The 19077-nt window shown below is 41.1% G+C and overlaps 1 protein-coding gene across 1 annotated transcript; it reads right to left on the reverse strand.

Moving 5' to 3' along the window:
* Positions 1-252: 252 nt before the first annotated feature.
* LOC110493171 (procathepsin L-like) lies at positions 253-9792 on the reverse strand. The gene is made up of 5 exons (XM_090206562.1): positions 9670-9792; positions 5840-5962; positions 4450-4671; positions 3976-4150; positions 253-260 (listed from the first exon to the last, which is right to left on the reverse strand). The coding sequence occupies exons 1-5, from the start codon at positions 9772-9774 to the stop codon at positions 253-255; spliced, it is 633 nt and encodes a 210-aa protein (XP_090062688.1). The 5' UTR covers positions 9775-9792.
* Positions 9793-19077: the final 9285 nt, after the last annotated feature.

Here is a 19077-nt window from a genome sequence, read left to right on the forward strand (position 1 = left end):
TATTAGCGCACACCGCCGCTAACTAGCTAGCCATTTCACATCGGTTACACTAGGTTTAGAACCTCATATTGAAGCTCATAGAGACTCCCGGGCTCCTGAGTGGAGCTGCTGTCATATCACTAGATCTCAGTGCTAGAGGTGTCACTACAGACCCTGGTTCAATTCCAGGCTGTATCACAACTGGCTGTGATTGGGAGTCCCATAGGGCGGTGCACAATTTAGTGCATGTTTCAGTGCCCAACAGGTCATAGATCAGATTTCTTCAGATGTCCAGGAGGAACAAGAGAACAATGATTTAGAAGAGAAGGAGGTATCTGAAGAAGAATATGGGGAAGAGTACAACCCAGAGCACAATGCATCATCTTCAGATGAAGAAGAAATCCCCCAAGCTGAAAGAGAAACATTTTTGCTAAAGAACAGCAAAATAACATGGTCCTTGTCACCATATGACAACCAGGGCAGGATGGCAGCACAAAATGTCATAAGGATGACCCCATGGCCCACAAGACATGCAGTTGCCCATGCCCAGTCCATCGCCTCAACGTTCTACATGTTCATCACACCAGCCATCGAAAAAATCATCCTGGAGATGACAAATTTGGAGGGGTTCCGTAAATATGGAGACAACTGGAAAAGGATGGATGAGATTGACCTGCGAGCCTGCATAGGGCTGCTAATCTTAGCGGGTGTCTGTAGGTCCCGAGGCGAAGCTACATGTAGTCTCTGGGATGCAGAGAGTGGATTTTCCGTGCCACGATGCCATTGAAAGTCTTTCACACTTTCTCAAGAATGCTACGATTTGATAACCATGAGTCAAGACCTGCAAGAAGTGTGAAAGACAAACTGGCGGCCATAAGAGAGGTCTGGGAGAAGTGGGTGGAGCGTCTGCCATACCTCTACAACCCTGGGCCTGAAGTAACAGTGAATGAGCAACTGGTTCCATTCATTTGTATTTTCATATGTGCAATGTAAGTGATTTTCACTGTTAATTTTATTATGTATTGCTGTAATATCATTGATTTATGTGATTGTTTTCTGTGACACTGATACTAATTACTGATATTAATCTCTTTTGTCAAAAGGTCGCTGTCCTTTCCGGCAGTATATGCCCAGCAAGCCAGCAAAGTATGGCATCAAGATATGGGTGGCCTGTGACGCACAATCCAGCTATGCTTGGAAGATGCAAGTCTACACTGGGAAGCTGAGCAATGGAGGCCCAGAGAAGAACCATGGGATGCGGGTTGTGCTTGATGTGACAGATGGACTGAGGGGGCATGTCACGTGTGACAATTTTTCACCTCTTATGAACTCAGCCAGCAGCTCCTGAAGAGGAAGATCACCATTGTTGGCACAGTTAGAAAGAACAAGCCTGAGCTCTCCCCTGGACTCCTTGCAACAAGAGGGAGAGAGGCCTTCTCATCAAAGTTTGCCTTCACCCCCACCACCACTCTAGTTTCTTATCTTCCAAAGAGGAACAAGAATGTGGTCCTCCTGAGCACACTGCACAAAACAGCTGAGATCAGTGATCGTGAAGACAGGAAACCAGCCATCATCCTGGACTACAAGCACAACAAAGGAGGCGTGTACAACCTGGACAAGGTGATTGGAACTTACAGCTGCAGAAGGATGACTGCCCACTGGCCCCTGGTCATCTTCCATTACATCATTGATGTGTCCTCATACAATTCATGATAAGGAACAAGGTCAACCCTACTTGGATGCCTGAGAAGCGGAACAAAAAGTGTTCCTGGGGCAGCTGGGAAAGGCACTTGTAACCCCATACATTCAAAGAAGGGAGCGCCTCCCCCACACAGCAGCCTATGCAGCGCTTGTGAAAGCTGTTCAGGGGGGCTGAATCTTGTCCTGATCCACCTGAGGCTGCAGCTGGGGCAGGCAAGAGGAGGAGATGCCAATTATTCCCCCCAAAGTGCTGCACATGTGAGATATACATCTGCAAAGTCCATGCACACACACTTGCATACTGTCCTACATGTGCTAATTAGAGTTGATTGATTTATGTTCTTCATGTTTTTGTTTTGTATCTATTATCTTATTTTATTCTTATTTATTGTTGTTGTTTATACACCTTGTGGGTGGGGCAATGGTTACAAAAATGGGAGAAGACTAGTATTTTGTAGTTGAATTCCTCAATTCCTCAATATAAGAATATATCACTATGTTGCCAAAAGAGTTCAAGACTGTTATTGTTTCCCTTCAATAAAATGCATTAAAAAATACTTTCTGCACATTTCAGCTACTTTCTTAGGCTATACAAGTGCTATTTCTTGCTAAAATATGTTTACATCTATGCAGTACCTTTAGCTTTAATAATAATAAACCTCTACTTTATTCAAGAAAACAATTATGATAGGTGTGCTGTAATAAAAACGAGTGGTGTCCACTGATGAAATGCAGTCGTTTTGCATTGTGAAGAGGGAAAACCCAGATATTCACAAAGGTTGTGATGAATGACAGGTTGTTTCTTCATGCAAAATAGATTTGGGGTTTAAAATTACATTTAGCTGCTTGTTTTAGGGGTTTAGTGAAGGCAGGTCATTTTTGACCCTTTAGAACAAGGGGAGTATACAGAATGTAAAGACTACACAAGGGTTAACTAGATAAGTCAGTCAAGAATAAATTCTTATTTACAATGAGGGCCTACCCCAACCAAACCTTGACAACGCTGGGCCAAATCTGCGCTGCCCTGTGGGACTCCCAATCACGGCCAGATGTGATACAGCCTGGATTTGAAACAGGGACTGTAGTAACACCTCTTGCACTGCGATACAGTGCACAACTGCTGGACAAAGCACAACTGCTGGACAATTCTGCCATCTGTTGGCAGACTATGAGAGTCAAATGGCTGACTGGAATTCAATCCAAGCCGTCCTAGTTGTATTTAGGAATTGTCTCGTTTACAACTACTACAGGCATGCATGACGCAAGTCCCTAACATGCAAATGCACGCACACACACACTACCTGTGAAATGAGTCTACCGGAGGATACATTGGACCTACAGTACTTTATGAAGCAAGTCCCTATTGATAATACTTGAGAGAGCGAGAGAGCGAGAGAGCGAGAGAGAGAGAATACAGCGTGATATAATACATACCTTAAAAGCTCAGTTTTAGGCCTGGAGAAATGTAACCATTCTCAAATTCATAGACAGAGCAATGGATGTAAGGACTGACCAATAACAACATCAAAATGATAGTTTTTACCATGTTTAGAGGCCATACAGTGTTTGTTACACTTAGAGTACATTGTTTACAAACATTGGAGCAAAACAAAAAATTGGGTTACGACAGTTGAACTAGCTCATGAGGCATTTATAAGTTATATTCATGTATACTTGGGGCGGCAGGTAGCCTAGTGGTTGGAGCATTAGGCCAGTAACCGAAAGGTTGCTAGATCAAATCCCCAAGCTGACAAGGTAAAAATCTGTCATTTGGCCCCTGAACAAGGCAGTTAACTCACTGTTCCCTGCTGGCTGTCATTGTAAATAAGAATTTGTTCTTAACTGACTTGTGTCACGTTCTGACCATTGTTCTTGTGTGTTTTCCTTGTTTTAGTGTTGGTCAGGATGTGAGCTGGGTGGGCATTCTATGTTGTGTGTCTGGTTTGTCTATTTCTATGTTTGGCCTGATATGGTTCTCAATCAGAGGCAGGTGTTAGTCATTGTCTCTGATTGGGAACCATATTTAGGTAGCCTGTTTTGTGTTGGGATTTGTGGGTGGTTGTTTCCGTGTCTGTGTTTGTTTCACCACACAGGACTGTTTCGGTTTGCACATTTATTGTTTTGTATATTTGTCGTGTTTTTCCCGGTATTCGTCTTGATTAAATATGTTTAACCCTAACCACGCTGCGTTTTGGTCCGATCCCTGCTACACCTCTTCGGAGGAAGAAAACCTTTCCAACTTGCCTGGTTAAATAAATGTTAAATTTAAAAAAAAAATCCAATCATAGGTGACACCGAGCTCACCATCTTTGTAGAACTTGAAGGAGGGATGTGTGGCGTTCACAGACACAGCGATAGGGCCAACCTCATACAAAGTGTCTCGAAACACTTTTTCATCCAGAGAAGGAACTCTGTTGAAGCCCTTGCACCAGGCTTCCTTTGTTGCATTCTGGTATTCACAAGGGCCCACCTGAAAACAGTTTATTATGACAATCTCAAGCTTTACAGTGAGCTTTTCACTCATCTATGTTCTTTACAAAATTCCCACTTTTTACAGAAATATCAGTTGGAGGATTCCTGGTTTCATGGTTATTCCCTCTGTCACACCCTGACCTAACCAAATAATAAAGAAAACTAAGATAACTAAGGTCAGGGCATGACACCCTCCTGATTCCAAGAATCTTCCAACTGGGATTTCTGGAAAACCTGAGAATTTGGGGGAAAGTTACCAAAATTTTGCAACCCTAATGGTAACATATTGTATTGTACCTCTGCAGTGTAAGGATATTTCCTCTCCGACATAATCCCATGATCTGAGATGTAACTAAAACACCTCATGGCCAAGCCACCGTCACAGCCATTATTGTGATAGTCTCCACTGCAGTCTACCAGGTTCTGCTCACTCAGAGGCAACAGTGTGCCTGTCTGCTTGAACAACTGGCCCTCCAGGGCTCCGACTGCAGCAAATGCATAGCAAGATCCACAAGACCCCTAGATCAAATAAAATAGTTGTCATATCTACTCTTTTGCTTTGAAGTTATTGCCTAGAAGTAAATGCATAGCAAAGTCCACAACGCCCCTGGATAAAATAAAGTTTTATTTCCCCTATTGTGCTTTGAAGTTATCCCCTAGAAGTAAGGTGGCATGTTTTTCCTGGTAAAGTTCTCAGGAAAAACTTCTGTCCCTACACATCATATCAGGCGACTACCTCAACAGTTTTCTCACCTTTCTAAATGCAGAGAAAGTGGCTTTTCATCCATTTCTATCCATGTCTAATAAGTGGCACCTAGACTACCCACTCCTTTAATCCTTTCTATATCAGTGTCAATCTGTACAACCAGAAAAATGAAGGGGAGAATTCTAACTTCCAGTTAAGCCAAATGTTTACTTAGTCATGCATGATGTCAATGGGAGACTAAAGGAAATTTAGACTTAAGTGGACTTAACAGTCAGCAAAGCATTGTACTCTTTATTTGTCTGGAACACAGAATTAACAAAAGAATATTAGAATTGGCCGGCAAAAAAGAAAATCTGCCTTTTTAGTCAGGACAACTTTAATTCTAGAAATGTATTAAATATATTTCAAATAAAAAAATAAAAAATAAATTTATTTTTTATTTTTTTTATGTTAAAACAATGATTGTGTATATATATATATCTGCATCTGTGGTCTGGACAAATGGGGGCAGGGAGTGTCATTCATTGTGTATCTACAATGCAGCATATACAGTATTTCCCACAATATTACCTAGCCATATATGTTGTGTGAAATCTTATGTCTTCAATGGGAGAAACAGGTAGGCCTACTATATACCCCTGTAGTGATAACATTTCAAGTTGCGTTAAATCTTACAAACTCAGTTTTGGAAATACTGACTTTCTGACAAAGTTATCCTACTTACACATTTTAATCAATTTTGGCACTAGAATATATGTTTCTGACTATTATTGATGCCACATAGGCCTTTTTCAACCAGAGAAGTTATTTATTTGGATCGGCTCCTCTTTAATATTAAGTTGTAAAATACTGAACTTCCCCTTTATCTGAGACATAATACAACAACCTGTAAAAGCTGCTCTCTTTCCTATTTATATTTCTTAAATTCATGTTTCATGCTCATGCAATTGCTGGTCCAATTACAATTGTGGGTTGTCTTACCATGTCTCCAAACTTGTTCATTCCCAGAGTGAAGGTGTGCTTGTCCATTTCTGCCTCCAGGTTGTGTTGACAGATGAGGCCTTGGTTTGTCTCCCAGATCATCCTTCTGAAGCCCTCATCCACCTGAGAAAGACAAGTCAAAGTTATTGATGTCACGATTAATCTCTATGGGGAAAATCTTAACACAAGGGTGATACACACATCCTTAACTTCCACTTAAGTCACATTTTCACCCAGCTAGCACACTTGGTTCTTTGGTAGTTGTGGGAACGTACATTTATGGTTTCCCATTGGTTCTGGGAATGAAGGCATACGTTTCCTGACCGGTAAAACGGAACTTTTTTTTAATATTCTGAGAACAGAAGTGAACATTTAGCCTGTTCTGGGAATGTTAATTTATTGGTTGCAGAGAGGTTCTGAGAACATTTTACAATGGTTCCCTGAAAGTTTTCCTGGGAGGTTTTATTAACTTTCTGAGAATGGAAATTCTAGGTTATTTGAAGGTAATTTAATAACGTTTTGAGAACATTCTCAAAATGTTTTGAATGTTTTGAACAAAATGTAAGTTATTTAATAATTTCCTTAAAACTTTGACTGAATGTTTGAATAACACTTTTAATAACACTAGCTTTGTTTGGGTTACCTGTTTTGAACTCCAAGCCAGTGGTATAAAGTACGCAAGTAAAATACTTTTAAGTACTACTTAAGTAGTTTTTAATGGTATCTGCACTTTACTTTACTATTTTTGACAACTTTTACTTTTACTTCACTACATTCCTAAAGAAAATAATGTACTTTTTACTCATTACATTTTGAATGGCTATCAGGACAGGAACATGTTTAAATTCATGCACTTATCAAGAGAACATCACTGGTCATCCCTATTGCCTCTGGTCTGGCGGACTCACTAAACACAAATGCTTAGTTTGTAAATTATGTCTGAGTGTTGGAGTGTGCCCCTGGCTATCCTAAATAAAATAAAAAATAAAATTGTGTTCCTGGTTTGCTTACGAATTAACGTTCTTCTGTAGGAATTTCAGTACTTCAGCATAATGTTTCCTACAGGTTTCCTCATGGCTCTATTTAAAGTAATTTTCTCAAGTTGTTCCGAGAACGTTAAGAAACAACGTTCTTCTGTGGGAGTTTCAGTGCTTCAGCATAACGTTTCCTACCGTTTTTCTCATGGTTCTATTAAAAGTAATGTTCTCAAATTGTTCAGAGAACGTTAAGAAAAAACTTTGTTCTGTGGGAATTTCAGTACTTCAGCAAAACATTTTCTGCAGATTTCCTCATGTTCTCAGAACATTAAGAAAATGTTCCATAAACACCACAAGACAACTGCAGTAACGTTCAAAGAACTTTCCAAGAATGTTATTTAAAAACATATACATTCCTTTCTCAGCGTCAACAAAACTCTCTATCCTCTATCTTGTTAAGTGTTTTCGGTGTGTTGGCCAGGGCTACTAATTGGCCACACCTGATGTTAATGAGTGCTTGTTTCCTTTGAAATACAGTCTGTTTGAACAGACTAAAATGAACAGCTTTGTATGAACTAAAAAAAACATGGCATTCTTGCTCCATCCTGGTGGCGCAGTGGACTAATTCCATGGTTAGAGACTCGAAATCATAGGTTTGAATCACACTGATGCCGAGCCTCAATAAATAATTAATGTGTTTGCACAATTAATGCCTAAGCAAATTCATGTCCATGTGTCCTCTCTGTGCATGGAGCAGTGGTGGAAAAAGTACCTACATTTCATACTTGAGTAAAAGTAAAGATACCTTAAAACTTCTTAGGGCTGCAATCTCGTTAACGGGATGATGTGACAACAGCCAGTGAAAGTGCAGGGCGCCAAATTTAAAACAACAGAAATCTCATAATTAAAATTCCTCAAACATATATGTATTTTATACCTTTTAAAGGTAATCTTGTTGTTAATCCCACCACAGTGTCCGATTTCAAATAGGCTTTACAGCGAAAGCACCACAAACGATTATGTTAGGTCACCACCAAGCCACAAAAAAACACAGCCATTTTTCCAGCCAAAGAGAGGAGTCACAAAAAGCACAAGTAGCACAAATAAAATTAATCACTAACATTTGATGATCTTCATCAGATGATACTCATAGGACTTCATGTTACACAATACATGTATGTTTTGTTTGATAAAGTTCATATTTATATAAAAAAATCTGAGTTTACATTGGCGCGTTACTTTCACTAGTTCCAAAAACATCCAGTGATTTTGTATAGCCACATTGGTTCAACAGAAATACTGATCATAAATGTAGATGATTATAGAAGTTATACACATGGAATTATAGATATACCTCTTCTTAATGCAACCGCTATGTCAGATTTCCAAAAAACTTTACGGAAAAAGCAAACCTTGCAATAATCTGAGACGGCGCTTAGAAAATAAATAACATTTTCCGCCATGTTGGAGTCAACCGAAACCAGAAATCACATTATAAATATTCCCTTACCTTTGATGATCTTCATCAGAATGCACTCCCAGGAATCCTAGTTCCACAATAAATAATTGATTTGTTCGATAATGTCCATTATTTATGTCCAAGTAGCTCCTTTTGTTAGGGCGTTAGGTACACATATCCAAACGCTCGTGCAGGTCCAGCAAACTTCGGACATAAACTTCAAAAAGTTATATTACAGGTCGAAGAAACCTTTCAAACTAAGTATAGAATCAATCTTTAGGGTGTTGTTATCATAAATCTTCAATTAAGTTCCAACCAGAGAATTCCTTGTCTCGAGGAAGCCATGGAGCGCAGGTCTATATCATGTGAAATACGCGTGACCAGGAAATGGTTCTCTGCCAGTAACCTGACTCATTCAGCTCTTATTCAGCCCCACAACACAGTAGAAGCCTCATTCAACTAAAGACGGTTGACAGCTAATGGAAGCCCTAGGAAGTGCAACTTCATCCATATCCCATTTTGAGTTCAATAGGGCCTGGGTTGAAAATCGACCAACCTCAGATTTTTCACTTCCTGTTTGGATTTCTTCTCAGGTGTTTGCCTGCCTTATGAGTTCTGTTATATTCACAGACATCATTCAAACAGTTTTAGAAACTTCAGAGTGTTTTATATCCAATACTAATAATAATATGCATATATTAGCAACTAGGACTGAGGAGCAGGCCATTTACTCTGGGCACCTCTGGACACCTTTCATCCAAGCTACTCAATACTGCCCCTGCAGCCATAAGACGTTAATAGAAAATGACTCAAGTGAAAGTCACCCAGTAAAATACTACTTGAGTAAAATCCTAAAAGTATTTGGTTTTAAATATACTTAAGTATCAAAAGTACAGTATAAATAATTTCAAATTGCCTATATTAACCTTCTCTAAACTATTTGAGAACTTTCCCAATGTCAAACCAGTTGGAAAACATTCCTAGCATTCAATTAAATGTAACCATGTTTGAACTTTTAGGAAACTTTCTGTCAAGGTAATGAAATGAAAATGAAGTTAATTTGTTAGTTCTTTAAATGTGCCGTGAATGTTTCAAAGCCAAGCAACTATCCTGCACCATTCCCAGAACATTGTGGAAAGGTTGTATGTAAAATAACCATAGGACAACCACACTTTCACTAAGCTCTAAGAAACATATGGTTCTCAGAACATTATGTGCTACCAAATTCACATAGAACTGTGTGTTATAGATCTGTAATACTCTGTCATTGGGCAAACTAATAGAATTTTAGCAACCAGGAAACCGTGGAGCGATTTCTGCATATTGCCTCTTTAAGTGAAAGTTAGTATGATCATATGATTGGCATACTGTGTTTGCCGTAGGCTCTAAGTAACCTTGGAATACTGTTTGCTGTGTTGGGTTTTCCACTCCTCCCAGATGCCATCCAGCTCAGTGCTCAGTGGTTGTTTGAAAGAGGACACCACTGCACACAATGCCATTAGTATGAGTTTCACCTGCATCCTGCACACACACACAAACACACACACACGCACACGCACACACAGTTAGTATTTATAGCTACATTCTCTGTCAATTTGTCACGCCCTGACCTTAGTTATCTATGTTTTCTTTATTATTTTGGTGTGACGAGGGTGGTTTGTGTAGTTTTTGATTGTCTAGGGTTTTTTGTATGTCTAGGGTTTTTTCTAATCTAGATGTTTATATGTCTATGGTTGCCTAGATTAGTTCTCAATCAGAGGCAGCTGTTTATCGTTGTCTCTGATTGGGGACCATATTTAGGTAGCCATATTCCTTGGATAGTTTGTGGGTTGTTATTCTATGTTTAGTTGCCTGTTCTGCACTAGCCATATTTCTTCACTAGCCATATTGCTTCATATTGTTCAGTGTTCGTTCTTTTAAATAAGCATGTTCGCTTACCAAGCTGCGCCTTGGTCTCCTCTTTATGACGACCGTGACACAATTGTAAATGTGAAAAGTTGCTTGAGTAAAAAAAATAAACCTCTAATAAATACCTTGTGAAGATAGCAGAATAATGTAGCGCTGCAAAACGACATAAAGTCATTGCCTGGGTTTGAATGGTCCTGCCTCGATGTGAGGGGAAAATGAAAGCAATGTAATGGTTTATATTTTTTAGGCTTCCTCTTTGCTGTATCAAGCCTTCTGATAATTCTGATGTGGGTGGTGTTATATAAGGATCATAGTAAACCTAGATCCTGTTTTTAAACTGTTATGAAAGAATAAGTTCCTCTTCATGAGAGTTAGTTTCCATCATCTCTATAAAGGTTTTTATGGTCCAGTTTGTAATATTTTCCATAGAATATGTGTTATAATGATATAAGCATGTGCTTTAATTATGGGAATATATATTATGGCGGTACAGTGGGGCCCGAAATTATTGGCACCCTTGATAAAGACGAGCAACAATTACTGTAGAAAATAAATAATTCCAGTACTCAGCTATATTGTATGCAACATTTTTTTTTACATATTATTTTATACTAACACAATTGCTCAGAGAAAAAGATTTTAACAATTGATATTTTTAAAAATCTAAATAAGGGGTAAACATGATTAACACCCCTGTTTTCGATACCTTTCAATACCACAACTTGCTAGGATAACAGCACTGAGCCTCTTTCCAACACACTGGGAGGGATCTTAGACCATTTCTCCATACATAATCCTTCCAGATCCTTGGTATCCTTCGTCTGTGTGTAACGGATGTGAAACGGCTAGCTTAGTTAGCGTGGGCGCTAAATAGCGTTTCAATCAGTGACGTCACTTGCTCTGAGACCTTGAAGTAGTAGTTCCCCTTGCTCTGCAAGGGCCGCGGCTTTTGTGGAGCGATGGGTAACGATGCTTCGAGGGTGACTGTTGATGTGTGCAGAAGGTCCCTAGTTCGCGCCCGGGTATGGGCGAGGGGACGGTCTAAAATTATACTGTTACATGTGCTGATGGACAGCTCTCTTCAATTAAAACCACAGGTTTTCAATGGGTTTCAAGTCCATAGGCTTTTGTGGCTAATTAATAATTTCTTTGTGGATTTTGATGTGTGCTTGGGGTTATTGTCTTGCTGGAAGATCCACTTGCATAACATCAAAGATCCACCGCTATATTTTACAGTAGGTATGGGGTTATTATCTGCTTAGGCATTCTCATTTCAATGCCAAACCCACCACTGGAGTGAGTTTTTTAAAATTTTACCTTTATTTAACAAGGCAAGTCAGTTAAGAACAAATTCTTATTTTCAATGACGGCCTAGGAACAGTGGGTTAACTGCCTGTTCAGGGGCAGAACGACAGATTTGTACCTTGTCAGCTCGGGGGTTTGAACTTGCAACCTTCCGGTTGTAGCCAAAGAACTCTATTTTCATATCATCCAACAAATGTAAACACCTGGAGTTTCCTAAATGGCATTGGCACTTGGATTGGAACCGGTGCTTTGGACAGATGACATGAAAATGGAGCTCTCTGGCCACCCACATCAATGATGGGTTTGGCATCGAAATGAGAATGCATAAGCAGAAAATAACCCCATACTTACAGTAAAATATGGTGGTGGGTCTTTGATATTATGGGGCTATTTTGCTGCCACTGGTCCCTTACAACTCATAAAACATTTTAGAAAAAGGTTCTGTGTCGTTATACAGGTTAGGTAATGAAAGGTATTGAAAGGTGTCACGATCGTCGTATGGAGTAGACCAAAGCGCAGCGTGGTTAGAATACATTATTCTTTACTTAATGAAGAACACTTAAACAAAAACAACAAAATGAATAAGACGAATGTGAACGCTATATACACAATGTGCTAACATGCAACATAACATAGACAATAACCCACGAAATACACAAAGAAGATGGCTGCCTAAATATGGTTCACAATCAGAGACAACGATAAACACCTGCCTCTAATAGAGAACCAATCTAGGCAAACATAGACCAACATTAACACCTAGATGAAAACAACCCCATAAATCTACAAAAACCCCTAGACAGTACAAACACCCTAGAATGAGACAAAAACACACATATCACCCATGTCACACCCTGACCTAACCAAAATAATAAAGAAAACAAAGAATACTAAGGTCAGGGCGTGACAGTATCCCCCCACAAAGGTGCGGACTCCGGCCGCAAAAACATAATCTAAAGGGGAGGGTCCGGGTGGGGCTCTTTCACGGCGGCGGATCGGGTGCTGGACGTGGACCCCACTCCACCATAGTCTTAGTCCGCTTTTGTGGCCTCCTAGGAATGGCGATCCTCGCCGCCAACCTAGGACTGGCAACCCTACTAAAGGACCCCACTGGACTGAGGGGCAGCTCCGGACTGAGGGGCAGCTCCGGACTGAGGGGCAGCTCCGGACTGAAGGGTAGCTCAGGACTGAGGGGCAGCTCAGGACTGAGGGGCAGCTCAGGACTGAAGGGTAGCTCAGGACTGAGAAGTAGCTCAGGACTGAGGGGCAGCTCCGGACTGAGGGGCAGCTCCGGACTGAGGGGCAGCTCCGGACTGAGGGGCAGCTCCTGACTGACTGACGGCTCAGGCAGCTCCTGGCTAGCTGACTGCTCTGGCAGCTGCTGGCTGGCTGACAGCTCTGGCAGCTCCTGAAGGGCTGACGGCTCTGGCAGCTCCTGGCTGACTGACGGCTCAGGACAGACTGGCGGCTCTGATGGCTCAGGACAGACGGGAGACTCTAGCGGCTCAGGACAGATGGGAGACTCTAGCGGCTCAGGACAGACGGGAGACTCTAGCGGCTCAGGACAGATGGGAGACTCTAGCGGCTCAGGACAGACGGGAGACTCTAGCGGCTCAGGACAGACGGGAGACTCTAGCGGCTCAGGACAGATGGGAGACTCTAGCGGCTCAGGACAGACGGGAGACTCTAGCGGCTCAGGACAGACAAGGCGCACTGTAGGCCTGGTGCGTGGTGCCGGCACTGGTGGTACTGGGCCGAGGACACGGACCTCAGGGCGAGTGCGGGGAGGAGGAACAGGGAGAACTGGGCTCTGGTGACGCACAGGAAGCCCGGTACTGGGGGCTGCCACCGGATGGCTGGTGCGTGGAGATGGCACCGGATAGACCGGACCGAGAAGGCGCACTGGAGATCTGGAGCACCGAGCCTGCCTAACCTTACCTGGTTGAATGCTCCCCGTAGCCAGGCCAGTGATGCGAGGTGGAATAGCCCGCACTGGGCTGTGCAGGCGAACTGGGGACACCATGCGTAAGGCTGGTGCCATGTATACCAGCCCGAGGAGACGCACTGGAGACCAGATGCGTAGAGCCGGCTTCATGGCACCTGGCTCGATGCTCACTCTAGCCCGGCCGATACGAGGAGCTGGAATGTACCGCTCCGGGCTATCCACACGCACCGGGGACACCGTGCGCGCCACCGCATAACACGGTGCCTGCCCGGTACAACACCCTCTCTCTCCACGGTAAGCACGGGGAGCTGGCGCAGGTCTCCTACCTGACTTCGCCACACTCCCCGTGTGCCCACCCCCAATACATTTTTGGGGCTGCCACTCGGGCTTCCAGCCGCGCCGCCATGCTGCCTCCTCATACTGGCGCCTCTCTGCTTTCGCTGCCTCCAGCTCTGCTTTGGGACGGCGATATTCCCCTGGCTGTGCCCAGGGTCCTTTGCCATCCAGAATCTCCTCCCAAGTCCAGAAGTCCTTTGATTGCTGCTGCTGTCCGTTACCACGCTGCTTGGTCCATTGTTGGTGGGTTATTCTGTCACATCGTCGTATGGAGTAGACCAAAGCGCAGCGTGGTTAGAATACATTCTTCTTTATTTAATGAAGAACACGAAGAACACTTAAACAAAAACAACAAAACGAATAAGACGAATGTGACCGCTATATACACAATGTGCTAACGTGCAACATAACATAGACAATAACCCACGAAATACCCAAAGAAGATGGCTGCCTAAATATGGTTCACAATCAAAGACAACAATAAACACCTGCCTCTAATAGAGAACCAATCTAGGCAACCATAGACCAACATAAACACCTAGATGAAAACAACCCCATAAATCTACAAAAACCCCTAGACAGTACAAACACCCTAGAATGAGACAAAAACACACATATCACCCATGTCACACCCTGACCTAACCAAAATAATAAAGAAAACAAAGAATACTAAGGTCAGGGCGTGACAGTACCTCCCCACAAAGGTGCGGACTCCGGCCGCAAAAACCTAATCTAAAGGGGAGGGTCCGGGTGGGCCTCTTTCACGGCGGCGGCTCGGGTGCTGAATCTACCATGTATCCTAAACTACTGAGGGTGATTACATTTACTGAGGGTGATTACATTTTGGATTATGTTTGGATGTTAGATAATCAAATAGACAACTCAATGTTTTGAGAAACTGCTGAAGAGACAGAGCATTGCTTAGTAAGTTTGTGAAGTGTACTCACTTTTGAGGACTCAAGTACTTAGTACAAATACAATCTAACAAAAGTGGGGCAATAGGGCTTGAAATGACAAATGCTTTCGAAATATAATTACAATCAAATTATAGATGACATACTATAACATTTTAGATTTCTTGTAATTGTAAAATATATATGATCATACTTAGTGATTGTTTACTATTGGCACTATTTTATTTAAGTGTCAACAGAGGATTTTCTCCTAAACGTCCACTGAGCAGCGCAGAGACACCATTCAAATGTGTGCACACTTGATACAACTTCAGCTTTAAACACAAAGTTATTTCATCTGTCTGTGACCAAGAGAAAGGGGTCCTCATCCAGTTCTATTAAATTATTTCATTTATTTTCATGTTGAGAGCTCTAAATCTGGTTTAGAATATCTTACATTTGCCGTCTCCCAAGCTGAGGTGGGTTCAATTCGCTTGAATGTTTTCTACGTGGCGGAACGGTTTGTATTGAACGGCACATTTCCCTATTGAGGGTTGAGGATTTCAATAGTAGTCAACCTATGAGTTGGGAGCAATCATCCAATGAAGAAGAAGAAAACGGAATAATTTAAAATGGGTAGTGCCTCATTGGCACTACCCATTCTGTCACAGACACTATAATGGCACAGCTACAAAGATGAGTGCTCTATCTATCTCTCTGTCCTGTTGTTCACATGCGTATCTGCCCTCACATTGGCTAGAATAGTCCCACCTAATCTTGCCTCCTCCCGCCTGCATTCCATCTTTGAGATCATGTATTTCCATTGATAGAGCGGTCAATCGACTATCTTGTTAATAAAATAGACTATCTTTGGTACAGCACCGTTTCCATTCAATTGAACGTTCGAGAGAGTAAAAACGCAGTGAACGCAGCCCTGGGCTCACTCACTCAGAGGAAGACATAATCAATGTTTTGTCTGGATAGGCCAGAAAATGTAATGTCACCTAAAGGGTGATGGCAGTTTTGTCTCTCATTCAATTAGTGATGGAGAACGGTCTGAGCTGGTGCACCTGTCTACCCAGTATATTTGGTTTAGAAATATGATTTCATTTGAGAACTGCACTAACACTTAAAGTAAAGCCAACAGGTTTAATGCTTTATTAATTGACAGCAAAATGTGTGAGCCCTTGTAATTGTAATGTCTTATCACAAGGCTTATAATATGTCTCTCTGTGTAGCACATGTTCAACTGACTCAATATGTCTGTTATTTTAGTCAGAATCGTTATAAGAGGATAATAAGACATTCTGAGGGGTCATATGCATGCCTATGACAGGTCTTACAGTGCATTATCACCACACTAGCATGCTTTACTGTAAATGTCAGATACGAGCAGAGGAGAAGATATGCATGTAAGTTCCTATACAAGCTATAATCAATGACGAGACAGCCTATAGGGATTAGGTCAGAGACCTGGCCGTGTGGTGCAAGGACAACAACTTCTCCCTCAACGTGATCAAGACAAAGGAGATGATTGTGGACTACGGGAAAAGGAGGACCGAGCACGCCCCCATTCTCATCAACAGGGCTGTAGTGGAGCAGGTTGAGAGTTTCAAGTCCCTTGATGTCCACATCAAGTACACCAAGACAGTCGTGAAGAGGGCACGACAAAACTTCTTGCCATCCAGGACCTCTATAACGGCGGTGTCAGAGGAAGGCCCTAAAAATTGTCAAAGACTCCAGCCACCCTAGGCATAAACTGTTCTTTCTGCTACCGCACAGCAAGCGGTACTGGAGCGCCAAGTCTAGGTCCAAGAGGCTTCTAAACAGCTTCTACCCCCAAGTCATAAGACTCCTGAACAGCTAATCAAATGGTTACCCAGACCCCTCTTTTACGCTGCTGCTACTTTCTGTTTATTATCTATGCATAGTCACTTTAATAACTCTACCTACATGTACATATTATTTCAATTACCTTGACTAACCGGTGCCCCGCACATTGACTCTGTACCGGTACTCCCTGTATATAGCGTCGCCATTGTTATATTACTCTTTAATTGCTCTTTAATTATTTGTTACTTCTATTTCTTATTTTCTTAGGTATTTTTCTTAAAACTTCATTGTTGGTTAATGGCTTGTATGTAAGCATTTCACTGTTGTATTCAGCGCATGTGACAAATACAATTATATTTTATTTGAATTGATAATCACATATAAAAACATTAGTAGGAGCAGTCAATGTATCTTTGATTGCCACTGGAGGGCACTACATCACACTAAACAAGGTGTGGGTGCTCCTTATGGGTAAACTGGGACCAAGTCAAGCCCTGCTGTTCATTAGTCATCAGCACCAATACTGACATAAATTACAGTTGGGGATCAGAACTGGGTCAAATAGGCCTACATGTAAAGTAATTTAGTTTTCCCAGTACAATGGATCCAATGGAAAAGTCCCAAAAGTGCAAATACCAATCTAAATGAAGCACACACAAAATAAACTATGTAATAAACTATATAATAAACAGATTACAAGCAGAACTTCAAATGAAGTGTAACAGAAGCATATTTTTTACAACTGTTAATGGAATGTGCAAGTGACACAGCGGATTTTTTTATATCTAAAAAAATTAACATTTTTAGAGGAGTAGGATTTTATATTAAGGAATACATAATTGGTTGTTGCAGCTATTTTTATTGTGAATGAATGATTCTGACTGAGAGACTGGGACCGAGAGACTGAAAAACAGCTTCTATCTCAAGGCCATCAGACTGATAAACAGCCATCACTAGCACATCAGCGGCAGCTGCCTATAGACATAGATTAGGAATCACTGGCAACTTTTAGAAATGGATCACTAGCCACTTGAACAATCTTCCGTATCTAGCATAACTCATCTCATATGTATAAACTGCACCACACTATTCTACGGTATATTAGTCACTTTTAAATTGTGTTTACACATTGCATCACCCATTTCATATGTATATACTGTATTGTATTCTATACCACACCACTGACTGTTAAACAGCCATCTCCAGCACATCAGAGGCTGCTGCCGATAGACATAGATTAGGAATCACTGGCCACAAGGAAATTAAACCCTAGCCACTTTATTAATGTCTCCATATCTTGCATTACTCATCTCATATGTTTAAACTGTACTCTATACTATTCTACGGTATCAAGTGTCACTTTAATTGTATGTAAATATTGCATCACCCATCTCATATGTGTATACTGTACTTTATACTATGCCACTGTGTCTCAGTCCAATGCCGCTCTGACATACACTACTGTTCAAAAGTTTGGGGCCACTTAGAAATGTCCTTGTTTTTGAAAGTGAAGCTGCCAGTTGAGGACTTGTGGCGTCTGTTTCTCAAACTAGACACTCTAATGTACTTGTCCTCTTGCTCAGTTGTGCACCGGGGCCTCCCACTCCTCATTCTATTCTGGTTAGAGACAGTTTAAACTGTTCTGTGAAGGGAGTAGTACACAGCGTTGTACGAGATCTTCAGTTGGTTTGCAATTTCTCACATGGAATAGCCTTCATTTCTCAGAACAAGAATAGATTAACAAGTTTCAGAAGAAAGTTCTTTGTTTCTGGCCCTTTTCAGCCTGTAATCAAACCCACAAATGCTGATGCTCCAGATACTCAACTAGTCTAAAGAAGGCCAGTTATTTTGCTTCTTTAATAAGCACAACAATTTTCAGCTGTGCTAACTAACATAATTGCAAAAGGGTTTTCTAATGTTCAATTAGCCTTTTAAAATGATAAACTTGGATTAGCTAATACAACGTGCCATTGGAACACAGAAGTGATGGTTGCTGATAATGGGCCTCTGTACGCCTATGTAGATATTCCATTTAAAAAAAAAAACAGTTTTCAGCTACAATAGTCATTTACAACATTAACAGTGTTTACACTGTATTTCTGATCAATTTTGTGTTACCTTAATTGACAAAAAACGTGCTTTTCTTTCAAAAACAAGGACATTTCGAAGTGACTTCAAACTTTTGAACTGTAGTGTATATGTATATTCTTAATCACTTCCTTACTTAGATGTGTGTTTTTTTTGGGGTATATGTTGTGAAACTGTTAGATATTACTTGTTAGATATTACTGCACTGTCTGGAGGTAGAAGCACAAGCATTTCGCTTCATCTGCTAAACACGTGTATGTGACCAACAACATTTGATTGGATTTGATATATTGTATATAATACTATATAATATATAACGTTTCTTACTATGGTCATAAAATGTACAATCAATAATTATGCATAGACTAATAATTGTCTACTAGCTACAATCACATTGAGGTTAATTCAATTGAAATAATATTTTGATAATCCAACAATATTCAGCTCTGATTTTTTATTTACAATCAACCAATGATCTGCGCCTTTGAAAAATC

This window comes from Oncorhynchus mykiss, chromosome 17, assembly GCF_057628025.1.
Source record: "Oncorhynchus mykiss isolate SJ-2025 chromosome 17, ASM5762802v1, whole genome shotgun sequence".
NCBI lineage: Eukaryota > Metazoa > Chordata > Actinopteri > Salmoniformes > Salmonidae > Oncorhynchus > Oncorhynchus mykiss.

Coding starts and splice junctions, on each gene's coding strand:
- LOC110493171 (XM_090206562.1), bottom strand. CDS start 9,774: ATGGCATTGTGTGCAGTGGTGTCCTCTTTCAAACAACCACTGAGCACT. Junction 4,672..5,839: donor TGAACAAGTTTGGAGACATG/GTAAGACAACCC, acceptor TATTTGATCTAG/GGGTCTTGTGGATCTTGCTA. Junction 4,151..4,449: donor AATATCCTTACACTGCAGAG/GTACAATACAAT, acceptor AACTGTTTTCAG/GTGGGCCCTTGTGAATACCA.